This window comes from Brachyistius frenatus, unplaced genomic scaffold (assembly GCF_029030835.1).
Source record: "Brachyistius frenatus isolate BFR_SWC_R1_liver_20210118 unplaced genomic scaffold, ASM2903083v1 Contig_1, whole genome shotgun sequence".
In the NCBI taxonomy this organism is placed as follows: domain Eukaryota; kingdom Metazoa; phylum Chordata; class Actinopteri; family Embiotocidae; genus Brachyistius; species Brachyistius frenatus.
Window position 1 is genome coordinate 1,808,978 of NW_027210600.1, and position 17,957 is coordinate 1,826,934.

The 17,957-nt window shown below is 43.6% G+C and overlaps 1 protein-coding gene across 1 annotated transcript in view; it reads right to left on the bottom strand.

Moving 5' to 3' along the window:
* Positions 1-359: 359 nt before the first annotated feature.
* Positions 360-17,957, bottom strand: part of LOC138616379 (calsyntenin-2-like) — a 276,054-nt gene continuing 258,456 nt past the window's right edge. The window contains exons 13-18 of the mRNA XM_069690622.1: positions 15,029-15,240; positions 10,427-10,597; positions 10,188-10,333; positions 8,486-8,609; positions 4,405-4,589; positions 360-4,219 (exon numbers count right to left, since the gene is read on the bottom strand). Of these exons, the coding sequence (XP_069546723.1) occupies positions 3,998-4,219; positions 4,405-4,589; positions 8,486-8,609; positions 10,188-10,333; positions 10,427-10,597; positions 15,029-15,240 (1,060 nt within the window). The 3' untranslated portion in view covers positions 360-3,997. The remainder of the gene's footprint in view (positions 4,220-4,404; positions 4,590-8,485; positions 8,610-10,187; positions 10,334-10,426; positions 10,598-15,028; positions 15,241-17,957) is intronic.

Sequence of the window (17,957 nt, forward strand, 5' to 3'; positions counted from 1 at the left end):
CTAGTGGGGATCAGTGCCGCATCTGCCCCTAAGGAGGATAAGCAGTTTAAAAAATGAATGATCCAATTCAATTAAATTGATTTCTTCAGAGAAATATTTTCACACAACCAAGGTGAGTATAATCGGAATATTTTTTTAAAGACAATATGTTTGATCTACAGTAGATTTCCCTAAAGAACTTTTTCATTTAATTTTTGTACAGTAAAAAAACTGTGATTTCTGCATAATTGAAGTCAGATTTATTCCTCTCTGGTTGCAGTTTTTTTTTTGTATTATTTTATGCGCTCTGAGGATGATGCGGCACAAAAGCAGCAGAAGCACACAAACACGCACCATCACACAAATACGAGACCCACAGATAGATTCCAAAACAAGTTTTTATTGGCCAATTTACAGAAAGTGCTGTAGTGACCATTCCAAAGGAAAACAGACCAAAGAGTCAAAAAAATAAATAAATAAATAAAAAACTTTTACACACTATACAAGGTTTCGATGTTAATTTCACCGTCCTCTTCTAAAACAAATGTCAGGACAACATTAGGGTTTAGGCTGATGCAAAATCCACCAAAGATTTCAGGGGGGTCGGGGGGGTCGGGGAGGGGGGGTGCAAGGAGGGAAGTGACGTCACAAGACCAGGTGTCACAGTAGATGAATAAAACTCTTTAAACAACATGAGATCTTTACATGAACATACAGCAGAGCTACAGTATACACATACAGTAGGTTCTCCCAGCTCGTACCCACAGGACGGCTGGCAAAGGCTCACTGGGTTCGGGCACGACGTTTTCCAGTGTTCACCCTTCGTCAACATGTTTTCTCGTAACAAAACTTTCCGTCATTTGTGGATTGTTTGCTCTCAAACGTGACAGACTGGATTCAGGATGGCCACGGCCAGAGATTAATGCCCCTTTCACTTCGAGGTGAAAAAAACCCCCACCTTCGACTGGGTTTTCTGATTTCCTCAAACGTGACACTGCCAAACACTTTCCCCCTCTCTTCGTCGTCTTTTCTGAAAAAGTTGCACCGGGCAACTTTGCAATTCGGCGGCCTCGGGTTCTGGCTAATGAAGTGGGATGTATGTAATGTGACATCTCTCTCTAGACCGAAATGTCTTTCATTAATGCCGCGTTTCATTCAAAGTTAGGAGTAGGGAGAAGTTGTGTGGGGTATTTGCAGTCTCCGTGCGCGCCGCTAATCCAACCAGTGACAAACAGAAATGAGACAGCTAATTTTGAGTCAGTGATATTTAGCTAGCTACTCACAGATTAGACAATAGAGTAGACAAAGTGTCTTTCAGGACATTGCGGATGTGACGGTGAAGATTTATCAACCCAGGCAGCTGTTTTAGCTTCGGGGACAAACTTTAGCTTCCTTCAAGTGCAAGCGATTGGCATAGTTAGTGTTCACTCCTGCCCGGTATGTGTGTGTCCTCCTCCAGGCTTTACATGATACCATGTCAGTGTCACGTTCACCTCTCCTTGGGGTGAAAGTTCCAATATGAAGGAGGTCAGAGGTGGTTGAATGGAACAAACACAGGACATGTGACCAGGAGACCGGTGTTCGAACCTTCATAAAGCGAAGGTTAATGTGGATTACTTCAATGTAAGGAAGTTACTTACATAACAGAATGTACATGAAGTATCTTACGTGATGTTTGTAATGTTGGTAATGTATTATTACTTCCTTTTAACCTAAACCGTGATCATTTCCTGATTCGCGTGGTTTTTGGTGCCTCTTTACTTTTCACGCGTGGGTGAGGCAAGAAATTACGCTAACAAGGTATCTTCTAGTATACTGACGGGTCCATTACACACATGGGCGTGGTACCGGGTTCCTCATTCATAAGTAAAAACAATCCCATAAATAGATTTTGAAAGGTGTTGACGTTAGTCGTTTGGCCACTTTGGAATGTACCATGTTCATTTGATATGGCGAATGTGTGAGCAAAGTGTTGACTATTTTCACACCCAGCAGACACGGAGTTACGGACTAATTTGTTTAGATTTGTGTATTTTAGTCACTTGATCAACCTAAATCCAATATTCAGTCTCTGTTTTGATCTCATCCAACTCCTGAAGGAAATATTTGCCTCTTTAGATGCTTAATGCTCCATCCACTGTTCACCTGCTATCTACTAACTTTTTGTGGCCTGTGGTGCTGCATACAGTAGGTTTACCATCTTCATTTTTTTTTCTTTAGCTTGATAAAACAACAAAAGAGTTTGATAAAAGAGGCAAGTCTGAACCAAAACATTAAAGGTGCTAGTTGTGAAACCAAAACAATAAGCTGAAAGAAGCTAAAACGCTTTGTAGAGATCAAGGGAACTGCAGAGTTGGGTGAAAACTTTCTGTGGGGTTGTCTTGATGAGCATTTTATTTAACATTTACTAATTTAATCTATTGCTCATATAGAATTATTAACTAGTGCGGCTTTAATGTTCAAACACAGATTTCCCCACAGCAAACCTGCCTATTATTGTTTTATATCATTTATTACCATATTTGAGCCTTATGTTTCTTAACTCATCTTAGACTTATTTTATGTTTGAAATTAAGTGTAAGGAATCGATTTATAAACCAATTTCAAGGCAACCTTATAATAAAATATGATGTTTATGTTAATGGTTTATGTTCTGGTATTGGCCTCAAAAAGCTAGCAGCTGTTGGATTTATTTTTCCTTGACTGTCAACTCTGTAATGCAGCATTAATGACTGGTACGAGTGAGATGGAATAAATTATGTTTTTTCAATAAATTCTTCTCGTTTAGGATCTCGTTTCTTTGACCACACCTGAGGCGGAAATAGTGAGTGGTGAGAGGCGTTTATTCATTTTTTTCCCACAAACGTCTTGCCCAGTGCATCTTTAACTGACCTGTCACTACGGAGGCAGCGGCACATTCACCCGAACAAACCCAAGTTGGCGTCCGCTGGAATGATCTGAACACTGAGCTGGAAACACACACGGAGGACTCGGGCATCGCGTCTGGAGAGACTCCTGCAGGCTAAGGGTTCGAGTGGGTGTGCATGTACGTATGAAGAGGTGCTGTGTGTGTTGTGTACAGGTGGAAAGGAAGGTTTCTGGGTGGACGACTTGGGGTCGTGTTGGTGGGGGGGGGGAGGGGTCACCTACTATACTCAGTATTTACAAGAAAGGAGCGTATAAAAATGTACAAGGAGACTCCTCTGTCTTTCCCAAAAACCCGAACCCCTCGGCTAGTTCAACATGACGTCTGCGACAGCACACCGATCATCTTTTTTGTTTTTTGTTTTTGAGTACCATTGAAAATATGCTATTTCTGTAAAATCACCTGGCTTTGCCACATAGGCTTAGAATAAAGACGGATAAATAACATGAAGTATACAAACCAAAAATAGTCTCAGTTTCTTTACTTTTGCAACTCATTTTTCTTAAATAAAGGCTGTTTTGCATTTTTTTTTTTTTTTTTTATATACGGGACATCAGAAATCTCACTGTGAACTTTGACACGTCAAACTGAATGGATGGTGCAGGGTTTCATTTCATACTTGGTCTCACTACTGACTGTAGTTGTGGTAGGGAGAGAGATCATTCCAGGAAAAAGCGTCTCTCAGGGGATGACCTAAATTTAGCGAGCTGTTCCCTTAAGGAGGAAGAACGTCGGCTGATTGAGGAGCAGTTTTAGTGTCATATTATTTCTTGTCAGCTGTATAAAATAAGAGGTTTTCTGACAAGGCTAAGGTTAGATCATTGCACTCTGTGTGTGTGTGTGTGTGTTTCAGTGTTGGCTTCCAGTAGGGGGAGATATTACCTCATATTTTGATCATCAACATCACATAAAGTCTTTTTTTAATTTCTACGGTCTGATTTGAAGTTTCATGATTGGAGGTGTTGCAGAATGTGTGTGTGTGTGTGTGTGTGTGTGTGTGTGTGTGTGTGTGTGTGTGTGTGTGTGTGTGTGTGTGTGTGTGCGCGCGCGCGTGCGTGTGTGCGCGTGTGACCGTGAATGTGAGTGTGTGTTTCAATAGGATATTGTGGTTTTGTCCCAGTTTTGGCCCTTCTTGCTCGAGCGTTGCATCCTGGGTAGCTGGACGTCCACGTCCTCCTCGCTGTCATCTGACTCAGCGCTGGTGATGTCGTCCTCCTCCTCCTCTTCTTCATCGTCTTCCTCCTCCTCCTCTTCTTCCTCCTCCTCCTCCTCCTCCTCTTCCTCCTCCTCTGCAGCCTGGGGCCCCTCCAGGTTCTGTGGTGAGAAATATTTTCAGATTTTCAGAAACTTCAAGTTTAAAAAGTTGTTTTAAAAGCAAGATATTGAACTAATATTTCCTTTTCCAGTCATGCGACTCTTCTCTTTTGTAGATACTCGAGTCTTATTTCCCTCCTATATTCCCTTCCAGACGGCATCCTTCGAACCCCCCGCCCCCTTACCTCCATCGGGTTGACCGTGATCGTCAGAGCGGAGTTGTCCCAGGTCACGTCGCCCTCCTTCGCCGTCTCTGCCAGCTTCACGTCCTGTTGGTGGGTCAGATGGATGCGATATATGCCCAGCACCACCACCACCACCAGGGCGGCGATACACATAACGATGACCACGGTGGCGGCACTCGGTACACCTGAGACCAAGAAGATAAAGAGGTAGGAGAAATGGAACAGGCTGATCTTGAAACAAAAAAAGAGCCTGAATATGTTTCTCTGAAACAAACACAAAATTGATTAGAGTTAGTTAATCATTTTTTTATGAGGACCATCAGCAGGTTTTGTAGCAGTTAAGTACTGAACTTTCCTGGATAAGTGGCCCTTAAAAAAACTGTGTGGACCAACTCACAACAGCAGAACCTGAGAGGGAGAGTGTTGAAAAAACACTGGGTTCATCCCATAATAATCATTCTATCTTCAACCATCCCTGCCCACATCAGATCCACGCTTCCTGTTACAACACACCTAAAATTTGCCAGGACTGTGGATGCTGTAGATGAATCACTGCTGCTGGCGATGCCTCTCTTTAACTTGTTATGCTCATCAGGTCTCTCAGATATTGATTACCTTTGGTTAAATAAGAGTCTACTTTTGATCTTGTAATATTGTGATTGATTTTCTTCTAATTCCTAACTATCCTCCTTTTTTCCTAATATAAAGTGCTTTGTTGTTTTAAAGCTGCACTACTCATTATTTTTGTGTTAAAAGCCCCGTGATAAACCCACACAAGGGATTTTACAGATTGTATTTTTGCTAATTAGATCTTACAATATCCATTTTGTTACTTTAAAACTGCACAAATCAATATTTTTCTATTAATGGTGAGTGGTATGAAAGGGATCGCTTGTAAGTGATGAATCAGATGCTGTCTTCAGAATTGTTTTCTTCCCCTAGTATACTTACATATAGTACTCTTACATATGTCGTACTCAACGGGGTAGTGTTGTCGCAATATACACACTGACATGTTGCATTTGAATGCATGACCTGTCAACACATCTGCCTGTTTTGCTTATTTTACCCAGAAATAAATATGTTTTTGCGCCCTCGATTCAACGCACACAATAAACACACCGATGGCTTCTATCCTACAGCAGGATGATCGATGTATACAGCATGTATTTATTCAGTGAGGTGCTCTGCAACAGCATTAGGTCATTGGGCCCTCCCTTTTTTGTTATGCAGCCATAGTCGTCACCACTGAGTGTGAAAAAATGTACACTCAATTTGTGGACCATTTTCAGCACATCATCCGGGATGCACTGAACCCATAATCTAACTCCATAATGATGTAAAAAAAGAAACATGTAAAAACACCATAATAATACCAATAATACTCGTGCAGTGTTTGTTTAACCAAAAGCCTGTTTGGCAGTATGATTGCCTGGCTTGTGGTATTAGTGCTGCGTAGTTTTCTTCAGATGTAGGTGAAGTCGAGCTTGACTACGTCCACTGCGATGGTTTCTGGAACTGTGGCTGCCTGTTTATTAAAGTTTATGAATGTTAAACGTGTAGCGTGTCCAAATTGCACCAAATTCGCCAATGCACAACCTCTGGTCCCCAGCAATGCACCCACCAAGTTTGAAGCAGATGGGATGAACGGTTGTCGGGATATGAATATATAGTAGCAACAAAATCTGTTTATTCAATATTCGCCGTTCAAATGGAAAAGGCTATCGGCGTCTACAAACCAATCAATGTCAAGTACAGGGACATAAGAATGATAAGTTCTTCAGTGCGCTCCCAAAATTGCAATGTAAAACCAAAACAAACCAGAATATATGCACACAGTGTAACAAAAACATAATCCTTGGTTTGGACTTTCAGGTGTGAAAACACACGAACTGTCATGGCTGCCAATAACACAAGAAACAAAGTAAGTAATACTTCTATTTTGCGTTGAATCTGTGCCAAAGTCCTGCTGATTGGATTCTCACAAATACAAACTAAAAAAGGTTGAGAAAGAGACGTGTAATCTTCAGATTGTTTCATTTACATATATAAAAACATATTTAATTTGGATTCTGTGTAGTACACGACTGCAAAGATGTATCCTAGACCCCATTTAGCAGCATAACCACAACACACACCGAAGGATTCCTCTTGAACTAAAATGTTTTTTTTTCGTCTGCTCTGATCTCCAGCCTGCTGAAATAACACGCTTTTTCTGCGCCTGCCCTCTCTGGAGTCGTTCCTGCCTGTGTGTGTGTGTGTGTGTGTGTGTGTGTGTGTGTGTGTGTGTGTGTGTGTGTGTGTGTGTGTGTGTGTGTGTGTGTGTGTGTGTGTGTGTGTGTGTGTGTAACGAGGGTGAGGCTCACAGGGGACTCTTCAGATGATCATTTGATTCAGTCTAGTTCCTAGATTTTCACACTAAATCCACAGCCTTTGATCTGCCTCGGCGTGAAGCTTCGCGCAGTTCCTCAGAGTAACTTGACTTGAATGTTTGCATGCGCGCATACACACACACTGTGACATTTTCCCCTTCATTCATTAATACTCTACAAACACTGATGTGATCTTGAACATTGACATGTGCCAAAACTTCCTCAAAGTACAACTAAAAATCTCTTTTAACAGTTTTTAGTTCTTGCCATACATCACTGTGACATCCAACCACCCACCACCCTGCACTCTTCTGACCTCCTTTTCGCACACACACACACACACACACGCACGCACGCACACACACACACACACACACACACACACACACACACACACACACACACACACACACACACACACACACACACACACACACACACACACACACACACACACACACCAACCAACCAACTCTCAAGGCTGTTAACAGCAACGGCCACTGAACTCTCCAGGACTCTAAGTAGAATCCATTAGAGTCTGATGAATAATTAAATCTCGTGTGGTAGACCAATGTCTCTCCTCCTCGCCATATTCTTTTTTTACTTCAGATCACTCGCATGCACGGAGGAGGAGGGGAATAAGCTGCATCATTTGGGAGGGCCTCTGTCGACTGAGCTGTGTACTCGAGCAGCAGTCTGATGAGCAGCGCCATAAACAAACTAGAAAGCAGAACCGAGCGTTCCCTTGGATCTCACCGTATTTACCCCGGGATGGATAGCTTTTTTTTTTTTTTTTTTTTTTTTTACAACGCTGGGCTGCCGAGTCTGATTCTCAGCATTTCACTCTCTGTGTGTGAGACTGTCTTTCAGGGGTGCCCATCAGTGTTTTGTCAAGTCAGCTTCTATATGTTTTTTTTTCACATTTGTGTTTCCCAAAAGAGTGAATACTGCGGTGCCACATGTCAACCCCGGTATCATGTGTAATACAACCGTCAGTCCACCAGAGGACACGGTGTCACGTTTTGCCTCGTCGAGTGTGAAAAATAATGTGATGGAGGGCATTTAACGAAGTGGGAGGAGGATCTGGGGGTTAATAGAGAAATCAAACCCACGACTTTCATCCAGGAGACCGAGGTTGTGCCTAAACCTCAAGGCAAATTTATTTTTCACGCCTTGGCTGGTGACACAAAAGGCAAGTAGTGATGTGCGATACCACAGATTTCCCAATCGACCCGATACCAAGTCAAATGTGGGCTGATATCGTCGACACTAATACGATACCGATATGATACCGGTACGATACTGGTACCATAGCGGTACAATATCGATAAGATACGGATAAGATACCGGTATCATACCGGTACGAATAGGAATGATGAGTGCCATAATAAACATGTAAATCAGTTAATACATTTTGAACACATCTGTCAGTAGTTCCTGTCTTATTTAGACTGACTGTGGTGATTGCGTAGTTCCTTCTCCTGTTGAAAAATCAATACTAGAAGTGAAACGTTTGTAATTGGAAGTATTGACATTTCAGTATCGATCCACACACCACCAATGTGAGGCAAAACGTGACACTGACACAGTGTCCTCTAGTGGACAGGTAGGTGTATTACACACTTTGAGGTGGTACTTGGTTGGAAAGAGTGTGATACTGAAATACAAGATGAAATAAGGAAAACACGAAACACTCCAGTGAAACCTACCTGAGCTGTGGCTCGGATACAGGTCGTGCAGCATGGATGGATGGTGGATCACCTGCATGTACTGAGGCGGGGCCACCATGTGATTGACGTGTTCCCCGGCTTCAGAGCTGTGCAGGACGCTCACCTGGGTTTGGGAACAGATGGAGATGAAGTGAGGATTGAGGGAGTTGAAGTGATCCCAGTTAACATTTTACATGCATTCATTCAGTCCCAGTTTTATACCCGCCTGTCAGCCTGAACATACCTCGACTCTTACAGCTGATATAAATTCAGGCAGAATAAAGATTTTATAGTGAGGCTGGGAGAAATGGAAAAGCGAATGTATTTATGCTTGGGTCAACTCAATACAGGAAGGTGAAAATGTAATCTGAATTCAGCTTAACACCCGGCAAGGTTCAAACTACGTATTGTGAAACAATTTGCTTCCTCCAGGGAAACACCGGAGAATGTATAAATAAGTCAAACTTTGTTCCGACCAGGGATGGAAACAAACGGGGGTTCGCTGACACACTGAACTGATTTTGGCATTTATCATCAAATGAAGAACAATGTATTAAAGCTGGAGTGTGTGTGAGTGTTTCTGCCTGACTCACTGTAGAACAGTTCAGGGTTTCTTCAGGAGAAGACAAAGTGTTCAATGTTACAGTGCGGCTTCTTCTGATATGTCGAACTCGGCTGTGTCAGTGTGTCTGGCTGCTTTTTTAAGGTATTTATAAGGTATAAGGTATTTGTGCACCGAAATCTAACTGACTGACTTGTTTGGTTGCTTTAAAAGGCTGACGTCTCCAGGGTATTTTGCTACTCAGAGATGCAAGTGATGTTACTGGAGTGCTTCCTGAGGTTCATTTTGAAATTTAATGTGTTGCCAGAGACCAAAGCTGAGTCACTTTTCCAGTTCCAGCCCTCTGGTTCACTTTGTAGTTAAAAGCAGCCTGATTTTCATAGTAACAACTTTCTGCTACTATTGCTGACTATTGTCAGTGATGATTGTTGAGAATGTGCACATGCTATTTTCGGGCTGTTTGTCAGAGACATTTTCTTCCACCTGAACTCCTCTTAGGAGTACTTGAGACGGGTATCCTAATGTGCGTGTGGGTGGGTTGAATCTGACATCTTTATTTCCATCTGTTTGTCAGACAATCTGACCAAACTGAGAAGACTCAGTACAAATGCAGAATTCACACAGTCTTAAAATACTGACTTAACAATCTTACTGTCAGCAGGACTGCAGCTAACAATTATTTTTAACATCAGTGAATCTGACAATGTCCTTGTTGATTCATGGATTAGATTTGTGTTTTGAAAATATCACAACCCTGGCACTCTGAAACCTAAAAAAAACCCTTTGAATTTAGTTAACTATTATATTTGATTAAGAACAAATTCAACAAATAGCATTGCACTTGTGGAGGAAGAGTCATTGATAATATGTCTTCTAGACACACCTGTCTGTATTTCTTGTTAAGTTTTGTGTTTTGATTGTACATACTTATTGCTGAGTCTATGATTGTACAAATTGTATGTGTCATGAGTTGTTTAGTTTTCTGTATTTTAGAGGCCCATCTAGGGACGGGAATTGCAAAGGCTGTGGTGTGTCCCAATGTTTATGCTACATAGTTGTCCCTACACAAATAAACATTTAAGATACTTTAAGCTACGCTCCAAACGTGATCTGTAGTTTTAGGCTGTGGTTCACACGAACCTCGAGGTTGAACTCATTGCTGGTGTATCGTCCGTTGAGCTCCGAGCAGGTGAGGCGAAACCTTCTGTCCGTCAGCTGTCCGGGACGCCAGTTGTAGTAGCGCACCTGTCGGATCACCTGTTCATAGTTGGACATGGAGTCTACGCCTGTGAAAAGAGGCGGAGCCAGCAGAGTGTTGTTATGGCTGGTATTCTGTAGGCTGCGGGTGTGAATTTTGTGTTGGTACCGTAGTAACCTACCATATATGGACATGCCAGAGGTGGAGTTGGTGGCGTCAAGGTGTTTTCCAAGCAGAGCGCTTCGCTGCAGCTGGAGAGACTCTTGCCCCGGACTCAGCTCCTCCCCCAACACCAGGACATCACAATAGTCCAAGTTATGAATGATCTCCTCCAGCACCCCGGGTCCATGTGCTACACACACACACACACACACACACACACACACACACACACACACACACACACACACACACACACACACACACACACACACACACACACACACACACACACACACACACACACACACACACACACACACACACACACACACACACACACACACACACACACACACACACACACACACACACACAGCGAGAGCTATAATTGGCCTCCTCAGATGAATGCAGCAGAGGAAAACCAGAAAAGATCAGCATCGGTTCGCCCTCACCTCAAGTTTTACAAACACAAGAGCGTGTTGGCGATAAGACTTTAGATTTGGGATCATTTTCTATTTTTAGTTTCAATCATGTTCTCTTTTTTAATGAGCTGCACTGCAGTTCTTTTGGAAGCCAATTGTAAGGCTTCTCAGAGGGGTGACTTTAGCTGTGATGTCTTTGTTCTCATCTTACTATAATGAACCAAACTAATAATCACATTTTATGCCAAACATGACCAGTGTGAATAAATGAATATGAGTATGGTGACTGTTACATGCCACCAGTCTAATTGCTGTTACCAATGCTGTAAAATGTAAGCAATGCTTTGAAGAGTAACATTTCAAAAAGCACAGGAAACAACACCAACACCTATTCCTACTCTCAGACTCCAATTACTCGTGAACTCTCTGAACACAGACAACGTCATGAGCTGCTGTGGTACCGAGTTCCTTCGCACAGCTCCCACCACACCGGTTCTGGGTGGCTGCTGGGGCTCTTTGACAGTCTGCTAAGCACCAGCCTCCATCTCTGACTGCTACCCGGCCTTCTCCCTCACTGTAGCTTCCCAGGGGAGGGAAGAGGCTATGCCCATTTAACAGCTTCCCAGTGGAGAAAGACAGATATGTGTTGTGTGTGTGTGTGTGTGTTTGTGTGTTCGGAGGGGGTTGTCTGGGAAGGGATGGGGGTTGGTGGGGGTGGGAGGGGTGTATGGATGAGGTGGAGAGAAGGGGGTAGAGTGAGCAAAACAGGAAATAAAGTTGTGTCCCAGAAGAGAGGAAATGCTACGGTGTTGTTTTTGGGTGTGAAGGCAGTTCTTTAAAGGTACTTTAACTGAGAATGGCTGCACAGATCACCTTCCTGTAGCTTTACGTGGCCTTTTAGCCTCTATTAGCTCATTGTTTCGGCTGCACGGCTCCTTCTGTAGACAAATGTTATTGGCAAACAAAAAAAAAAAAAAGGTTGTGATAAAGCCCCTGCCTGGCCAACAGTAACCTACACAGCAGCCGTATGAAATTAGCAACTCAATTGGGGAACATAGTGGCATATATTGATATGGCACGTTTCCCTCAAGAGTTGATGGAAAACATAACAAAGCTAAAAAGGATAGAAGATCTTCAACTTAATGTGCCCAAATATTGGATAAACACAACTTCAAATGAATGTTAACGTTTCCTTGCTGAATAAATAAGATACAAACACATAAAAACACATCTTAGAAATGAAAAGTTGAACAATATAAGCAATAAAACAAGTACAAACATATCATATCTGATTTCAATATACTCAGTACTTTCACTGCTAAAACCTGATATGACTGCAAGGTTTTGGTGGCTAATGTTAGCTACTGCTAGCAAACACACTTCTGTATAACCAGCATTTCCAGGTCAGTTCACAAAGTTCTGCCAATTCCTCTCGACTTCTTCTTAGTTACATCACATTATCATTTGGAATTAACGCTTTTGGCGACAGTGGCCGCTGTTCAGAAAAGTTCTGTGAAGTCTTTCTTTAAAATGCATTGTAATGTGCAGTCTCTTATCAAAAATGAAAAATAAAAAGATGCAAATGTTCAATTTCTAACAATTGCAGAAAAACATGCCGTCATCTGTAAAGCTGCAGAAGGGGGAGATATTAATATTATAGCTGTTTACGTCAATCGATCTATTAATAGTTCTCTGAATTGTTTGTGTTTGTCACATCTTACTCAGTCTGGCCTCTGTGTTGCCCTGCTTTGGTGTTCAATGCAGCTTTGACATGAATGGAAGAATGGAAAAAAAAAAAGGCCAATAGCTGACACAAGCAAGTTCACACTTACAGTACCGTCTGGGTGCACCACTGTCCCAGGAACAGCTTGTGTGATCATGCAGCCAACACTGATCTCAGCTACAGTATGGGTGGGCTGAAAAAAATAATAATCAAGCTATATACTCCCTAGAAAGAATTACAAAGAAAAGAAATGAGATAAGAGAGACTGGAACTAAAGAAATGGAAACGAAAGAAAAACTCTATAGCAAAGCTGAAATAAATGGAACAGAAAATAAAAAAAAAAAAATATTGAGCATTAGAGATGATGAATTAAAGAAAGAAGGGATGACCTGGGTTTTGATTAAAGGCATCAGAATACGCCTTGAAAAGATATTGTAGTATGAGAGAGAAAGGAGGCAGTGCTGAGTTGGCTCAGTGAGAAGACAAATGAATGACAGACAGACAAAGCATGGAAGAGGGCGACGGGGTGATTTGCTGGGTCCAAAAGAAACGTATTGCATGCCCTGCAAAAGAAATATGCGATTTATCTTGAATCCTTTAAGCCTCGAGAGAACACAAAATCTGCCCATTATGGAACTTCATCATGACTCCCTCTCACACACGAACACGCTTCCCATTTCTGCTTCTTTCTTTCTTTCCATTTCTGTGTCTTTCTGTGTCTTCCGGCTAATCTCTTTCCCCCAGCTGGAATCTCTATTTCACCAGCAGAAAGAGCTCCACTGACTCCTGAAAGTAATGCCGCTTTCTGCTCCTCTTCCTCCGCCGCATTACGCACAATGGACGGCTAAAACCTCCCACTTGCTTTGCTTATCTGCTCCTAATTGGCTGCTGGCGGCAGGGCCTGGGGCCGAGCTGGGCGGTTCCTGCCTCGGTGGTCAGATCGTTGAACAAGACTAAAGCCGTCGGGATTTAAATGTCACACTCATTTGCTGCCGGTCAAGTCAGTGCGACCTGGGGAATCAGTCCTCTGGTGGGCGCAGGCCTTACTCAGCAGGAGGGAGTCCGGATTTGCATAGGGAGAGGACACGAGAGGGGCTAGTGACTACAGACCTGTGTGGGGAAGGACGGGTTGTGCGGCGGTAAATTCACTGAACATATTGTCAAGGTGATCTCAATGAAAATGGCTCCCGCTTACATTGCAGGCTACCGCTAGAGAGAGAAAGTGCTTTTCCTCGGCTGCAACTGAGGGGGCGTTAAAGTGCACAAACTAGTGCTACATTAAAGTTGTACAAGTACTAAGCGCAAGTTCAACACACCCGCTGGCCCACCGGAGGGCAGTGTCAGTGTGACAGTTGGCCTCACCCAAGCGGCAACCAGCAGTGACGTCACCCGTTGGTTTGTGAACGGCCGTTATGAAGAGTTTGGATCTGACTTGATCTGATTGGGATCCAGCCGATACTACTTCCCTCCTCCCGATAGCCGTAACCTTACTGCACCACAGGCCTGTCAATCAACTGTCAACCTGCTGTAACAGTGGGGGGTAAAGGAGGTATGGGTGGAGGCCAACAGTCCGCTACAGCTTTCTGCCAAATTTGCAAAGCAGTCTTTCAGGGATCCAGTCACGTCTAAAGGACCTGCTTTAAACTGCCGTTGTATCAGTCCACATGTTCAGTTTTCACCGTAAAGGACACTGACTATTTGAATGCAAGACTTTTTCATCTAACAGTCAAAGCAAGAAAATGATCTGACTCCCGCTTCAACCTCTGCTGCAGTTGCACAGCGGACAAGTGCATGAACTCAGGACAAATATGCACATTGGTGATGTGTTAAATGGACCTTCTACTTGCTACTTTTATTGTGTTTTTTTTTTTATAACCTTCACTCCCACCAAGTCACTGAATTTGCCCGCGTGAGAGTGAGAGCACAACTTTTGTTTTCATGATTTCACAGTGCGTGCCGGATGAAAGAAGCGCTCGCTGCTGCTTATTTACCGTCTCATGAGGCGTTATGAAATGTTCAGCTTTCTCTGAAGATTTGTTTTGCAAGACAGTTGGCGCTGAATCGTCTATGGGACTTCATGAATGAGTGAACGTATCATAAATATGAAAAAAAACAACCTGCTGAAATATTTAGTTGCGACAGATTTCTACCTGTGGGGAGGTATGCATCTCCCACTTTTTGAAGTTTACACAGACTGTTAACTTTCTGTTCTGTGAGCTATCACTGGGAAAATACCTGTACAAGTGAAGTGTGTGTAGTACATTTTATCATCTGTACCCTATAAATCAGGGAAAGCCGACGGCTGCTTTTCATGTTTGGGTGGTGCAGACGAAAGCAGAAAAATCTGAAAAAGTGGTTAATGCAGCAGTAAGATCCCTCACTGACTTCCCACCTACTGCTGTTTGTGTTCCTTAGGATTGTTTTTCCCACTTGCGTTAACCGCGATTGAACTCTTATCTTGTGTGACAGTTCTTACCTGCGTGATGTGCGGGCGCGTCCGCCCTGGTGACCGTGCTGATGATGTGGAGGTCCTGGAACAGATCGATGCCCCCCGCTGCTCTGAAGTCGGAGGCCGGCCGGCTCAGCCTCTCCCCTCCGGTGATGGTGATCCTGGGCTCGCTGGGCTGCAGCACCATCACCACCGCGTCGATGTCCGGGATGGTGATGCAAGTGTCTTCACCGAAACACCTCGACATAGACGGGAGAAACGCGGGAGAGTGAGAAGTGGGTGACAGACCGAGAGTACAAGCTGCCGCTTGTCTGGTGTTTCCTTTCACCGCATTTTCATGTTCAGCTGCGGTGTGAATGGATCTGTTGTGGAGGTTTTGAAGTTGTCAGATAGGAGTCAGAGTGAAGACTGAAACTCCTCGCAAACAAACAGTGTTGTGAGCATGACGCTGTACTGGGAGATGTCTAAGAACGGCATACATTTTTTTTGTTTGATGAGTGTAAGGATTTTAGAGGTATGTTTCATAGAACCGTTTAAACTTTTACAGAAACCGCCCCCCCCGAGTTTTCCACATGCGAATACATCTATGACACATGTTTACCACACGTTGCAATGTTTGACAACGTGGGGAAAATATGTTGAAAGGTTTTCACATGAGAATCTACATGCACTTCACACATTACACCATTCAAATCTCCCAAAACGACACGTCTCCCATGCGCGAAATACACGTTTATTTAGGTCACACGAGGTTTTGCACGCGTGAAATGCATGTGCTTTTTCTGTAGGAGGCAGAAACGTAACATGAATTAACAGTCCAAGAATAACTAAATACCAAATAAGAAAATATACATGCGGGAGAGTTGCCTAAGCGCAAACAGAAATGTGAACCGCAAAAAGAGGCTTTAGTCAGAAAGCAGCATTCAGCAGTTCTTCCCCAAAGACCGCAAACTGTTATTTTACATTTCAACTTTTTTTTTTTTTAATGGATTAAACAAACAAGATGCAACATGTTAATTTGTGTGTTTTAGAGTTACAGAACTGGGTGGGCTCGTTGCACTCTTGTTTGCAGTTTTTAAATCACAAGCTAATTGTAACACAGCTTCATATTATACACGCTGACTTCAGAGCGGCGTCAATATTCTCGGCAGAAGAGAGAACGAGTGTGCACGCCGAACTCCTCCTTCAGTCTTGACGTCCTTTGACCTGCGGATGCCGACGGTCTCCCGTGAACGACCGCCCTTCAGGGCCGTGTGACGGTGTGCTCTTCTCGTATTTTCATCCTCTGACTAACTTCATTCAACACGGCAGAACCAAGAGGAGGAAGTCGTGTACGCGCCGCACAAGCGCGATCCAGCACCAAGAGGATCACACGAGTGCTCGAGGATGTTTGGTAAAAACAACCCCGGCGGCGTCACGATGTAAAACCGTGGAACATGACGGCGGCTAATAAAGCTTATCAACAGCAGCAGGACCTCTTTGCTGAACTGAAACCACAGCTGTTGAGTCCAAATCCGGACCGCAGCGTGTGCACTTATCGAGGGGGTGGAACGCTGTCATGTTCGTGCTCGGGCGGCAGACGTGGACCTGCAGCGGTGGGCCTGCCGAGCTCTCAGACGTGCACGTCGGCCTCCCCGCCTGCCTGTCAGCGTGCGATAGCGTGCCTTTAAATGCGCAGCATCCACTGGCAGCCTTGAATGGATGGACACATACCGGCTTAGGATGCAAGCTAGCTCGCTGTGAGCTCACAACACAGCCACGCAGATAGAGTGCTATCCATCACACACACACACACACACGCACACACACGCACGCACACACACACACACACACACACACACACACACACACGCGCGTGCACACGCACACGCACACACACACACACGAGTGCAGACATCTGACGCACAAGCCTTCTGATGCATTGGTTGAGGCACACACACACACACACACACACACACACACACACACACACACACACACACACACACACACACACACACACACACACACACACACACACACACACACACACACACACACACACACACACAAAGTAAAGACTTCAGATCACAGATAAGTGAAATGGAAACCATGAGATATTAAAATGAGAATAGGACGTGACGGGGTGGGGAGGGTGGGGAGGGGTACAGAGGCGGGTGATGGTGAAAGGGGGGGGTGGTGGTGGTGGTGGGTGGTCTGAGCAGTGAAAGCTGAACAAACAAGCCACAGTTTTGCTTTTACATTTCACCGAAGGCTTTTCAAGCGCACAAACATCTGTCAGTGGGAGCGACATCAATGCCTTCTCTCATATTGTGGCTCAGTAAACAGCTACAGGAAATCATATCAAGGCCCTTTTCTCTCTAGATTGGAAACCTGGGCAACACGATTCCAGCCGTTGTGCAGCCTATATTTTCTCACCTATATTCTGATATAAATTATGCCGTGATGCCTGAATCCATGAGATGAATCTCCATATGTTTCTCCTCCAGCTGCTTAGTTCTGTATGATTTTAAACGAATAGCATCAGAAAAATTGAAAGGAAATGGCCAACCATCAAAGAAAAACTTATAGAAAGTGAGAAGTCTTCAACAAAGTATTTGCTTCATGAGGATGAACCCACACATTGTCTCATCTATGAACAAAATGTCCTTTGAGGGGTTTTTAAAAGTCCACCTATTTTACACTTCTTGTGTTTTATTTGTTTTTATTTATTGTGTTATTTTTTTTGTTTATATGGTTTGCCCATATATCTCTTCGACCAAGAAGAGTTTGTGTCTGTGTCTTTAAGGCACATTGATATCAGTAATCCTTCTGATTGACTGACTCTTTACTGTATGCCATGCAGAGGCCGACCACCAGGTTTTCTTCAGCCTTCTAGCTGTCTAGCTCCAGGATGGGTGTCTGCATGGTGTTTTTTCTACCTCAAAAAGGTGCGATGAGGACAGTCATAGGACAT